A 14724-nucleotide genomic window follows, 5' to 3' on the forward strand; every position below is an offset into this window, starting at 1 on the left:
TAAAAAAATTTTAAAAAAGCATCAAAGATTTCAACATCAACTCATTTTTGGTGTACAAAGTCTAAAAAAAGAACATCAGAAATAAATTGCCATGTAAACTACAATGAAAATACCAATAGCACTCAAAAAATAATCTTTATTATCACAACTAAGACAGTCTGCACACATGACAACAGCATGCTCCATACACACTCATCACTTAAAATGATAGCACATGTCTTTTGCTTTCCTGACCTTTTTGTAGGATATACTTGACATCTCAGTGGTCTTTCTGTGTTTCAGGAGGTTCTTATTTTAATATACAGTGTGTAGTTAACAAGAATATGAAATATCAACGTAGTAAATTATTATTTTTAATATTTATTGTATGTGTAGAATAGACATCAACATTTTCACATCAGCTGTGTACTTGCTTACAAAACTTAAAGATAACATCAGAAATAAACTCCTATATGAGCTAAAATTTAAATACCAATAGAACTCTGCCACAAAAATAAGCTTTGCTTCAACTGTCAGCATGTATGCTTATCGTTCCTTTCCTATATGGCAGTCTTGTCCTGTTTTGTCTGGAGCTTCCTATTATATTGTTTGTTTGTTTGTTTGAGTCAGGATCTCACTATGCAGTTTATCCTGGCTTTGAATTCACTTTGGAGCCTAGGCTGGCCTCAAACTCACAGTGATCTTCCTGCCTCAGTCTCCTGAGTGCCGGGATTACAGGTGCTCACCACCATGTCTGGCTCTTACGACACTGTACAATATGCACTTAGCAGGTAAATATGTCAATACAATATCAAATACGTAATAAGTGCTTAGAATAGACATCAACATTTTCACATCAGCTATTTACTTGCTTACAAAACCTAAAAGATAACATAAAAAATAAAAACCTGTGTGAAATTACAGTGTAGACACAATGTCCACCACAAAAGTAAGCTTTGCTTCAACTGTCACACCCAAGGTAGTCTTCACACATGGCAACTGCATGCTCCATACACAAGTATCGTTTACAATGATAGCACTTATGTTTTGTTTTCCTGTACTTTTTTGTAGGGCACAGTTGACATCTTGTTTTCCTGTTGTTATGGCAGGCAGGCTGCACCTGCCTGTTCTCCTGTCAGCTCACCAGTGTGCTCTACAATTTTTTTTTTGCAGTTCCTTGAGCAGAAACATCTTGTTTTTCCTCTGCTATAAATGATCTTGTATAAGCTCCAGTCGCAATCCTCTAAGAAAACTTCTCCATGATATTTTGCCTTTGTTATTTTCTCTGTAGAATATCAAACTATTTATGCTACATGTGCATAGGATCGAGTACAACCCAACTATTGACCAATGCTTTGTGTTTAAAATGATATAGTTGCTACATGATTCATCACAACATCTACACCACATTTTGTTGTTAAGTTTCTATCCCAGGCTTGCAGAGGTTTTATTGTTTTCTTTTTCCTGATACAGGGTCTCACTACACAGTAGGGACTCTTAATGGTCCTAATGTCTCTCCCTCACTAGTGCTGGGATTACAGGCGTATGCCACCATGCCTGGTTTCAGAGCTGGCACGGCACACCTGGGATGCCAGAGTCTGGCACAGCATGCAGTACCAGGGATTGAACTTGGAACCTTGTACTTGCCAGGCAGGCACTTATGCCTGCCAAGCTATCTCTGCAGCCCCAGGCTTCTGTTTTGTCAAGGCTGCCCTATCAATATTTCCATCATGGTGAAATGTTGACATCAGCAGTAACAGTTTGTTTTTCTTTGCCATATATGAGGTCAATGTTATATCTTTCTGAAATTCAAATATTGTTTTATACAAGTTTCTGCTTTGAACTGCAACACTTCATTTGAAATTTCTGCTTTGTTCCTCTGTTGGTCAATTTGTGCTCTGTTAGCAAATGTAATATCAATTGGAATCCAGTAAACCAATTTTTGAGTATCACATTCCAATTAGTGCAGGAGATGAGAACAAGTCTGTTCACAACATCATTTGATTACTACACAAATAAGGACCTAAGGGCTAAGTTCCAGGATAAATGTCTAAATTTAAAGAATAATAAGTCTTCATATCTCCAGGGGCATAATTTTTATGTCATATTTTGACCCATCACTTTTCCATAAGGCTTTTATATTCCTGCAGTCACTATGAGAAATCTGTGCTAAGTACACAGACTTATGAATGCTTTCAGTTCAGCTAGTGGGGTCTCATAATAAGTACACTTTTGAATGTGGCTATTGGTGCATATAGAATATTTTACTTGCTTTCAGCCTTTGCAAATTTCACAGCACCTTCTAGCATTTTGTCTGTTATAATTGCCAACAATGAATGGCATTCTGGCATTCTGGCATTCTGGCATTCTGTCCAATACATTTCACCTCTCCCAAGACCTTCACTATATTTTTGGACTTAATTCTAACGTTGGATTGTTCCATCTGACTGTACAGCTATTTCACAACATTTTAACTACTCAAATATGTACTCACACTGTTGGGGTTCTTTGTCATCTGAATTGAGAAGGTCTGCATTCCCCATGTATCAGTCAATTTTTTTTTAAATGTATTTTAGTACAGTGTCTACAGGTCTCACTACATAGATTGGACTCGTAGTAGTCTTCCTGTTTTTGGCCTCCCAAGCACTGGGATTACAGGCATGCACCACCATGCCTAGTCTCAATCACCATCTCAGAGTGCCCTGGGGGTGGGGCCAGCATGGCACGCTGGGGATCAAACCCCAATTGCTGTGCTATGCCTAAGCAGGAGCTTTAGCTAGCCCTTGTGTCAGTCAATTATTGATCCATTTCACTGTCAAAGGAACTTTGGCTCACACAGCTAACATCAGTCATCACTGTCATCATCATCACGCACCCACACCACTCTACTGTTACAAAAGAATGTATTTTACTACAATGGGTCTTCTGCATCATCCATACATGAGTAATTTGATGATTCACTTTTGATCTTCTCCAAAACTTGCAAATCTGCTTTTTTCATGTGTCACTGTAGTGAATTGGGCTACTTCTACCAGAAAAATCAAAAGAAAGCTTTGTTTTTTAAAAACAAATCCTGGAATGGTATGGGTCTATTGGACCCTCTGTGATGCGTACATAAACATACGCAAAACTAGTTTGATGGAACATAAAGCTGGGCCCAAACCCTGTTTTGGCATTTTTGCACATGTGCACACTCCTTGATATTCACTATCCCAAGTGAGGAAACACATGGATTGCTTCCTGTATCCCTCAGAGAAAGGCACTAAGATGAACAGCTGGCTACCATTACACTAAAGTATAAATTTATAGTAGAAACGTAAAGGGCCTGCTGAACCTAGTCTTATGTTCCAAGGTAAACCACCAAATAGGATCATCTAAAAGTACATACACACCCCAAAACTTCCTTTCTTAAATAATTTAACTAAAACATCTAATTTAATATCACAAATAATTTTATTTATTTATTTATTTATTTTTTACATAGGTACATATTTATTGACATGGAAGGTTTTTCGTGAACTTTATAGCAAAAGGTCATAAGACTATACAAATATAAAACTAAACAGCTTAATCTTTGTGTAAAAATACAAATCTACATAGCCTGGAAAAAGTGCCGTGGCACCACGTACACCGGAAGGAGTGGCCTCGGGCTCAGTGTGTTTGCCACGTCTATCAGCGAAGCTTCCTGGTGTTGCTGCAGCTACAAATAATTTTAAAAGACAAGTTACTCTATGTCCCAAATTTTCTGATCAAGAAGATTATGGGGCCAAAGAGGAAAGTGATCGATGACATAGAGTGGGCCTAAGGAGAGTCACATGGGGAGAAGATACTCTCTCAGGCTTTCACAGAGAGCACATTGGCCAAGCATTGGCCGTGACTCATCCACATGGCTGCACTGATAAAGGTTCTACAATCTGAGGTACAGGATCTCAGGACAAATCCTGAGGGCATTTCACTGACCTTCTCAGACCAAAAAGCTACAACTCTTGTTGCATAGGTCCTGCTTTACCTTGGTCTTAACCATCCAGCAGAAAAGTATGAAGACGAAATTATAAGAAATAAAGCCATTCTGTTAAGTTGAGCTGTGGGGGACTCAGGTCAATAATTTCTGATATTGCCAGTTAAACAGAAGACCCAATGCTATTATGGGCTACTGGACTCTTTTAGAATATTTTGCTGAGTTTACACACCTATAATATTCAATAACGGAACTTAGAAAAAATGGGGTATACAGATGAATGTCCATTTTGTATCTGTGTATTCAAAGTGGCTGGGATAGATATATAGTTACATTCTGTTAATGAATAGAATGATTTGTTCTAATGGTGTTTGTAAGTAGGATCGCAAGTCCGCATCTTGTACAGCAATTAACCACTAAGAAGAATATATGCAGTGTATTATTTGTTGAAAAATAAAAAAAATTAAAAAAAGACAAGTTACTCTAATTTCTTACTTAGATTTGCTTCTAAGCATCTTTCTACCTTTTATTACTTCTGTTAACTTAGCCTGATAATCTTGCTCTTTTTATCAAATACAGAGCTGAATTCAATACACATTGACTTAATTCAAAATAACACTCAATGTTCAATCCCCAGTACCAACCCCCCCCCCATAAAAAAACCACTCAAGTAACTTTTAGGAATGCCCACCAAACTAACCAAGGAAATACCTTCCCTTGAACTGGCTATAACTTAGACTTGAAGATACCTTAAAACACTGATGAGACTAATTTGTTTGAAAATTGGGTAGATTTAACCTCGAACTGGAAGAACTAAATTAAACTACTTTTATTCCATGTGGCCTGTGATTATACTTCCTCCTCCCGATGGAACCATTTTCTTACCTTTGCGTTAAACTTAAAAATTTAATAAGTAAAATATTGCTACCTAGATAATATAAATCTTGCTAATAAAATATTACTTAGATAAAACTTTTATTTTTTTAGACTTTGGTTTCTTTTAGTAGAAATCAAAACCAAGAGTGGGCTATATTCATTGCTCCTGGAATATTATTGCTTCTAGGTATTTTTTGTGAACAGTGCTAGGAATATATGCATACACATATGAATAGACAAATGTATGTTTATTATATACATACTTGGAATCCATGCATTTATATTTATTCTTCCCATAACAACCTAAAACTGTAGAGTTGTTTCTTGACATTCCCCATTCTGTATTTGTAATTCCTCTCTCAGACAAAAAGAAACTTCTTTCCTGTTATTCTCAATATACTTACTTTTTTGCTCAGTATAACCACTCTACCAACACAGCATCTCTGACTGGCTTTTGTATAACCTTTCACATCACCCACTTCCTCAGACATGAGGTACACACACTATGCCAATGCAGCAGTCCTCCCCCTCAGTCCACCCTACTGCACTTCCTAGGTCCCTACCCTACAGGCCAAGTCAAGAGGAGGAAAGAAGAAACAAACAAATGTGCATGAAAGGGAAGCAGTCATCATCTTTTTTTTTTTTTTTTTTTTTTTTTTTTTTGCGGAACCAGGGATTGAACTCAGGCCCTTGCACTTGCCAGGGAAGCGCTTATTCCACTGAGCCATCTCCCTGGCCTGTCATCATCTTCAGTTATATGATGCAGTTACAATTTTCAGTTATTAACCCCTCCTTTATGACCCACCATGTAACATATCTTCTTTCCCCATCTTATTTTCTTTTATTTATGTAATTGGTACAGAGTCTCACTGCACACTGAGACTCATAGTGATCCTCCTGTTTTCAGCCTCCCAGCACTGGGATAACAGGTGTGTGCCACCACGCCCCATCTCTGTTGCCTGCTCAGTACACCCAGGGGCAGGGCTGGCACGGCATGTGGTTCTGGGGATCGAACCCCAGTGCCTGTGCTTGTCTCAGCAGGCGCTTAGTCCCCTGAGCTATCTCACCAGCACTTACACTTCCCATCTTATAGAATGAGTAACTGGCTATATTTGCTTCAGCAATTTTACTTCAACATTAAGCATAAGAATGCTGTAGAAGAAATGGTACTCAGCTATTAAACTTGACAATTTCCATCAACCTGTCCCATCCCAAGTGACAAAACATAGCAAACCATATTAAACACTTTTGAAACAGGAAGAAAAAAGGTATTAAAACATCTCAAATGCTTATTTACAAAGATAACATAAGCAGGGGAAAAAATCTCACAAAATTTTAACTATTAAAATATGTAGAAAGCACCATATACAGTATATATTGGATGTTTTTGCAACACTCCACTATTATTCTATGATAGCTTTTAAATTAATGACTAAGGGGCTGGGAAGATAGCTTGGTGACCTGGGTAGGCTGAGAAAAGAAGGTCACTATGTGTCCAAGCTGCATAGTGAACCTGTAATAAATAAATAAATAAATAAATAAATAAATAAATAAATAAATGATTTAAATTCATGACTAAGTCTGGTGGCGGAAGGAACGGCAGTGGTTGAGGGTAGCTTGGCGAGGCTCCCATGCACCTCGACCTCCACCTTCCACAAGCCCCCACCCCCACCCGCCAAGATGCCCAAGAGGAAGATCAGCTGGGCTGTAGGGGTGGTGAAGGAGGAGCCCAAGAGTAGATAGGCAAGGTTGTCCTGGCTAAAGTGGAAACGAAGCCAAAAAAGGGAGAGGGAAAGGGTAAATCTTCAAACAAAAAAGTGCAAGCAAAAGGGAAAACGGGAGCCAAGGGAAAACTGGCTGAAGTGGCTAATCAAAAAAAAAAAAAAAAAAAAAAAAGAGAGAGAAAAGAAAAGAAAGAAAGAAAGAAAGAAAAGAAAAGAAAAAAGAAGCTGAGGAAGATTTACCTGAAGAAAATGGAGAAACTAAAATGAGGAGAGTGCAGCTTCTGATGAAGCAGAAGAGAAAGAAGCCAAGTCTGATTAATCACAAGCCATCTCTTATCAGTGCTCCCTGTCTCCTTTCTTGTACAATCCAGAGGAATATTCTTATCAACTATTTTGTAAATGCAAGTTTTTTAGTAGCTCTAGAAACATTTTTTTTTATTATTATTTTTTATTTATTTATGTGTGTGTGTGTGGCCAGCTCAGCCCACCAGGGGGCAGGGCTGGCTGGCATGTTGTGCTGGGGGATTCAACTGCGGTCCCTGTGCTTTGCTAAGCTTGTTCTAAGTAGGTGCTTTAGACCACTGAGCCATCTCACCAGCCCCTAGAAACATTTTTTAAAAGGAGAGAATCTCACCTCATTGCATTTTTTAAGTGTAAAGAATTTTTTTTTTAGAGGTGAAATCATTCTCTGGTTGTTTACTTTTTGGTACAACCACAAATAGTGGGATATTGAATTATGGCAGGCTTTGACTATTGGATATCAGCTTAACATTCCATAGGTGGGGGTTAGTTTATATCCTGTAATACAAAGCATACTAAATGGCAATTTGGAATTACAGCCATGCATTTAATATGTCTTGGATATTTTAAATGACTTCTATTGCCATGTTTTTAGTAGAATTGTTTCCTAAAGAAAACTACTTCCTAATTGCTGCCCTGTCAGAATCCTGTACACTCTGTAACATCTTCGGTAGTGGTAGTCCAGTTTGCCTCATTTTGTTAATGTGCTGTGAAAGATCAAAAATTTTTATATGTAGTGTATGTGATACAAAATTGTGAATTGGTGGGACTTAATTAACACTTCGTCAGCATTTGAAGATAATGGTACTCAATCCTCTTACAGAAAATTTGCCTCTACACTTTTTTTTTTTTTTTTTCTATTTTTTGCAGAACCGGGGATTGAACTCATGCCCTTGTGCTTGCCAGGGAAGTGCTTATTCCACTGAACCATCTCCCCGGCCTCATTTTTTTTTTCCTCTACATTTGAAGAGTTATTGAAATGACTGAACAACAATACATGGCTTTTTTTAGTATGTGTGTTAAGAATTGTGTAAAAAGTGAATCATGTATATTGATCATCAACACAACTGATAAAATCTCAAATACTGAAAACAAAAATAGGGGCTGGTGAGATGGCTCAGTGGTCTAAAGCACCTACTTAGAACAAGCTAAGCTAAGCAAAGCACAGGGACCGCAGTTCAATTCCCCAGCACCACGTGCCAGCCAGCCCCACCCCCTGGTGGGCTGAGCTCACCACATACACACAAAATAAATAAATAAATTTAAAAAAAAAGAAAACAAAACAAAATAAATTCATGACTAAAGAAAAACAAGAAATGAAGACTGAGACAGGAGGATCACTATACGTCTGAGCTGCGTAATGAGACCCTGTACTAAATACATAAATAAATAAATAAATAAATAAGATTTAAATTCATGACTAAAAAACACAAGAAAGTAAAAATCTCCCAGCCAGTCATCAGCATTAGACAACAGAGACAAAGAGGGCCACCTAAAAATTTACAGAAAACATTGCTTCTCCCAAGAAGACACTGCAACTGAAAATGTTACAATCTCCTATTTAGAGTGACTATTATATTCTTACTCACTGAGAAGACTTGTCGTCTAAAATCATAGATCAACAAAACTTTGTTATTTAAACATATATCAGTAAGAATGAAATATCTCCCTCCTGTCACTTTGACACAGAGAATCAGCTTTGATTTTCAACACAGAACTCATAGGGCTGGATTAAATCAAAGTGAAAGTTATAGCCCAAACTCTTCACTTCTCTGGCTTATGATAACACTCACATAATTACATGACACATAAGGGAAGGGGAAAGGAATTAGACGGTTTAAGGAATACAATTTCAGCTATCACACAGAAAAGTTCCTAAGATAAGTGTTTCATTTTCTTTATCAACTACTCAAAGATTGTGTACTCATCTTACAGTCACTGGATGACCCAATGAGCTGTCTCATTAGTGGACAGCTGGGAAATATCTTCCCATTTTTCCTTCATTGTCAGTCCTGTCCAGTTCCACTGCCCACCACACCCCCCATGGAAGAAGCATTTTATCAATAAATAATGCATACACATTGGAGAATGACATCACCATTCATAACTATTCTTGGTAGTACAGCTGTGAGAGAGAAAATAAACAAATGAGTAAACTTGAACCACTCAGAAGAAAGGAACTTCCTAGAAAAGGTTACTATGTGTAAACAAATCTTTATTAAGATATGCTAGAGTCCAGAGGTATTAGAATATTTCAAGTTTGTATAACCAGAAAATATTTTACTTTTAGTTTTGAAATGTATGTTTACTAAGCATAAAATTCAATGAGGACAGATTTTTTTTCTTTCACCCTTTGAATTAATTAGTCTAATTTCTCACACACTTGCTCTTTTTTTTTCTAATGTGGAATAAGATGCTATTTAATTTTATGCTTCCATAGCTAATATTTTTTACGTATATGTTTTAATGATTTTTTCTTTACAATTTTGGACAATTTCATTTTTGTGTATCTTGGTATGATTTTATTCAAATTTATTGTGAAAAAGGTTCATTTTTCTTAGAAATTTGGTACTATAATTTCAATTAAACTCAGAAATTTTAAATCTTTTTTTTTTTTTTGCATAACTGGGGATTGAACTCAGGCCCTTGCACTTGCCAGGCAAGCACTTACTCTACTGAGCTATCTCTTCAGCCCCAGTAATTTTAAATCTTTAAATATTTATTGCCTACCCTTTCTACTTTGAGAATTCCAATTATATGAACATAAGTTTCTTGATTTTGGTACAGAGTGAACTATTATATGACTGATATGTAAATTCTTCTTCATTTTTATCTTTTTTAATTTTATTGAGAAAAAAACTGCAATGTGAAAGCTTCAAAACAGGTTGGTAGGAGAGTTACAAAAATTAATACATTGTATATTGTTGTCTTTGTAGTAGTCATTCATAGCACAAGATGCAGACATGATATCCAGTCCAAACACTATTAGTACAGATCTTTCTTCTTATTGAATTAGGAGAAAGTAGCTCTATATCTATTCTATTTTGTATATATCACCTTTTTTTGTTCAGTTTTGTCAGAGATGGGTATTCCATTGTCATTTAAATATTGTAGGTGCATGAATTCAGCAAAATATTCCAGTATAGTCCAGTAGTCCATAATAGTAGTAGGTTATCTGTAAGACTGGCAATGTCTGAATCTGATGACTTGAGCCTTCCACAGCTCAGCATATTAACATGGTTTCACTTTTCATACCTTGTTTCTACACTTTTCTGCTGGATGCTTAAGACCAAGATAAAGCAAGACCTATATAACAAAAAATGTAACTTTTGTATCTGACACAGTCAGTCAAGTCCCCTCAGGACTTATCCCAAAACCCTGTACTGCATTTTGTAGATCCTTTGTCAGTGTCAGCCATGTGGATGAATGACGGCCATTGCTTGAACAATTTGCTCTCTGAGAGAGCCTGAAAGAATGCTTTCTCTCCATGTGATTCTCTCTAGGCACACTCTACATCATCGATCACTTTCCTCTGTGGCCCCATAATCTCCTTGATCAGAAAATTTGGGGCACAACTGAGTTACATGACGTTACAGTACAGGTTCTCCTATATCCTGAGTCCTCACTGACCTCGAAAGGCTAGGGCCAAAATGTTGGCTGTCCTTGCAGCCCTTCTTTTTCTCTAATTTTTGGTCTGCAAACTTAGGTTGTTAATCCTCCAGAAGAGAAGCTTATTATTGCCCTACATATGCAGGTGGGTTTAACCTCACTATCTGAGTATCAAACATCTTAGGCGTAAGATGGAACATCTTAAAAAAAAAACAAAAAACATTTACTTGAGATACAGTCTGGCCATAATTGGTAAGTCATGACAAGCAGTACATATTTAGAAGACCAGAATGACAGGCATTCCAAGCATGATCCCACTATTACACATTACTATCTTCGGTGCAGTCACTCAGTTAACATGTATCAGCATATATAGTTAGTCATGGTGAGAATCCCACCCAGTAACTGCTAGATTCAACAACCTGCTGATAGTTCTCAGGATCATTGCCTTACCCATCTTGTATGTATAAATGTATGGCTTTGCCCCTATCATGTTTCCTAGCTTTTCTCCTTGCCCTCTTCATTTTTATCTTGGACAATTTTTATTGTTTTTTTTATTTTTATTGTTATATTCATTTAAGTTTGTAAAAAATTTATTTACAATGTGAAATCTATTAATCTCATGCTATGTATTAATTTCAGAAATATTTCTCTAAAGTTCACTGTTTACATCTTTTATCTTTCACATTTCAATATTTGTCTACAATTTTTAATATGCTATATAATTATTGACTTTCAATAAAGTTAATGAGAAAAAAATATATGCTAGAACACACTTCTCCCATGACTATTTGACCTTTCATATAAATAAAATTTAAAGAACCACTGAAATTTAAACACAGGCAAACCTTCTTTGTAATAGACTAGAACAATAAATATTACCTTAAATTCTGACAACCATTCTTCCACAACCCCTCTCTCTGAAGTGAACATCTTTCCACATGTGTTCCAAGCCTTCAATCTGAAAATTAAACACAGAAAACTGTCAAAAATTTGAATTTATTTTACTCAGTCAGATTATCATAAAGATAAACATACTCTTATAAAGATAAGTTACTTATTTGTAAAATTAAAGACTTCAAGAATAACTCACTACATTCATTTTGAGACAAATGTATACAAACAGGCCTTAAATATAAAACATTTTGACAAAAATATAAATATCATAATGTGAGGAAACAGGCTCTGCAATTTTTATTTAGCTTTCAGGAATGCCAGTTGTGAAACATACTAAAAGATTTTCCATAGTTTTAGCTCAATAATTTCAGAAGAGATCATTCATCTTAAAATTGCAGAAAATATTTGAATGTTTAAAAATATCAAAAGAGATACACCCAAAACTGACTCTATAGAAAATATTAAAGCAAGTTCATTCATTTATTTCTTAAGTTCTTTATAATAATAACAAAGCCATTTGGTTTTCTGCCAATTTAATATTCATTTAACAAAGTAAAAGTGCTTAATATTCAAGTAATGACCCTATATTTAGCAATCGTTTTTCAGAAAATTGGGCTTTACTTAAGTGTAAATAGGAAAAAAGAAAGTGCAAGGAAATGTAAAACATTTTGATCTTAAACAAAATGTTATTAAGTAAAGTATAACACACTTTTTCATTCATCTATCTACATGGAAGTAAACTAGAAACTATTTCCTGAAGGAAAACTTTTTCTGTATCTAAACTTCTTTTCTAATGCACAGGTTTCTTAACTTTTATCAGCATTATAATGTAGCAAAAACTGATGTAGAACTGCTGCAGATTGAATCCAGATTCTACTGCTTATCTGTACTATAACTCTGAATAAGACATTTGACTTGCTTTTTCATCAATAAAAAAGTGATCACCACAGAACCCAATTCCAAAGGACAATTGGGAGGACACTTACAATAGTACCTGCCAAAGCTACTAAAGAATAATTCAAACTCATAATCTCTGATGTACCATCTATCAGAGTTTACAGATATACCTTAATGAATAACACAGGTACTTGCCAAAGAATGCATTCTATACATTAATTCATTCATGAAGACCTGAATGATATGAATCCTATTTTTTCAATAAAATAAACCCTTTTATCCTCAAATCAAGTCAGACTACCAAATTATCACACATTTGTAATGTACCACTGGTTTAACAAAACTGTCTATTTGAAACCACTGGACTTTAGTATTATGTCCAACATGTTAACAAAAGCACAGTGGATCACATGCTACCTCACTTAAAAAGTCAACAGAGGAGAAAATTTATATCCTCGGTTTTCAGTACCAGGAAACACTCTCTTTTAAAGTAACTGGATTCTTACTTTAGTAATATATCTTTAATTTCTAAATTCTCTGTATTCTTCTCTAGTTTTCTTGATTTTCTTTCATGAGATTCAACTTTGCTTCATGGATATAATAGCTTGTTAGGTTTGTCAAGATAACAATACAATAGTTATTATACAGCTGTTAGTAATATATTATTATAAGTTGTTATTAGTAGTTGTTATTGTAAGGTTGTTTCTCTTTCTCTATATTATGTCTGATATTTTGCAAGTAATTTTGTCTTATTTCTTTCTGGTCATTCTCCTTTGTCTCATGAGCGTTTTTCAAGATTATGTAGCACTCCTTGGGTCTGAGTGTTGGGATCTTCTGACCAGTGGTCTGGAGTTCCAGTTCATGAGTCTCACAAACCTCAGCCTTCTCTTCAGGACCATTGGTACACAGCAATCATACAGATGATCCCTAAATGCTGGAATACAGCAGTTTTGCTTAGAGCTGGCAATTTTCACAGTGTCTATAGATCATGTTTTCTTTCTAGTTTGTTTCTTTTCCCTTAGCACCAAATACATGATCGGTGGGTTTCCCGTGTGCAGAAAGTAGAGTGCAGCAAGTCAGCTTCCCTGTACACAGACGCCCTGGCCCTCCTCAATCTTGCTTGCACCCTGCCCCTTTTCTCCTTCACGCCACTTCCAGAGATTCCAGCTTCCCTCTGCTGGTGCCCATTTTGTACACCACCCAAAAAAGAAGTATTTGCAGTATTTGCCCTGCTCCTTAAATGATCACTTTTCTACTGATCTCTATCTGCAAAAAATATGCTAAAATTTTGTTATTCTCATTTCAATGTAGTTTCAAAAGGAAAAGTTAAATATGTGGTCAAACCACTGCTTGACCCGGGAGTTGCATTTCTGAATTTTAAACAGTGTGTATGGTAAGAAAGAGAAACTATGTAAAAACATATTGAATAGAAAAATTAAAGTTTTCTATTTGAAACCTGCCTAAAAAAAGAAAGTAACTGGACTCTTTTCATATTATCTCTTAACCGATGTAAATCTGTAAATCTCTTTAACTGATGATCTTTGCTTCGATTCTTTTTTTTTTTTTTGGCTGGCTCAGCCCACCCCGAGGGTGGGGATGGCACGCATGTAGTGCCGGGAATGAACCGCCATACCCTGCGCCTGCCTAAGTATGCCTAAGTATGCCTAAGCAGGCACTTTAGACCACTGAGCTATCTCGCCAGCCCCTGCTTTGACTCTATAAAGTTGGGAGTCAAAGTTTCTGCTCTAACTCTGACCACAAAGAGGTAAACCTATATTAATTTTGTCTAATGCTTTATTTTATATTTTACTTTGATTTTCAGGAGGAAGATAAACTAGATATTATTAAAAGTAAGAACCTCTATTCATCAAAAGATACCTCTAAGAATGAAAAGGCAAAGTCATAGAATGGGAGAAGTTATTTGAGATATACATCAAAAAGTCTTATATCCAGTACACAGAAAGAACATATAAGTTATTAAGAAAAAGGGAAACAAATCAATAGGAAAAGCATCATCATCACTGAACCAAGTGGAAGCTTAACACAGGGAAGGTACTCACTTTTGTTAATCACCTGGGAAATGCCAATTAAAAGGCACAATTAATTACACTACACATGCATGCATATATACACCAAATTATGACCAGAATGAAAGACAATACCATGTACTGAAAAGATACAAGGGCTGGTGAGATAGCTCAGTAGACCAAGGGCCTGCTTAGGTAAGTGTAGGGACCTGGGTTCTATCTCTGTCACCACAGGCCGCACCAGCCCTGCACCCAGGTGTGCTGAGCCGGCAATGGAGACCAGGCATGGTGGTGCACACCTGTAATCCCAGCACTGGGGAGGAGAACGTTCAAAGATATAGAGTGGCAGGGAGATAGCTCAGTGGCATAAGCAGCTACCTGGCAAGCTCGAGGTCCCAAGTTTGATCCCTGGTGCCACAACAGAGAGAGGGAGAGGGAGAGGGAGAGGGAGAGGGGA

At 36.4% G+C, this 14724-nt stretch overlaps 1 protein-coding gene across 4 annotated transcripts in view; it reads right to left on the reverse strand.

The window, feature by feature from the left end:
* Fam126a (family with sequence similarity 126 member A) overlaps positions 1-14724 on the reverse strand; it is a 109071-nt gene that overhangs the window by 48461 nt on the left and 45886 nt on the right. For all 4 annotated transcript variants that reach the window (XM_004626460.2, XM_023709863.1, XM_023709861.1 and 1 more), the window contains exon 2: positions 11329-11407. In XM_004626460.2, the coding sequence (XP_004626517.1) occupies positions 11329-11379 (51 nt within the window). In that variant the 5' untranslated portion in view covers positions 11380-11407. The remainder of the gene's footprint in view (positions 1-11328; positions 11408-14724) is intronic.

This window comes from Octodon degus, unplaced genomic scaffold (assembly GCF_000260255.1).
Source record: "Octodon degus isolate 3935 unplaced genomic scaffold, OctDeg1.0 scaffold00015, whole genome shotgun sequence".
NCBI classification, from domain to species: Eukaryota; Metazoa; Chordata; class Mammalia; order Rodentia; family Octodontidae; genus Octodon; species Octodon degus.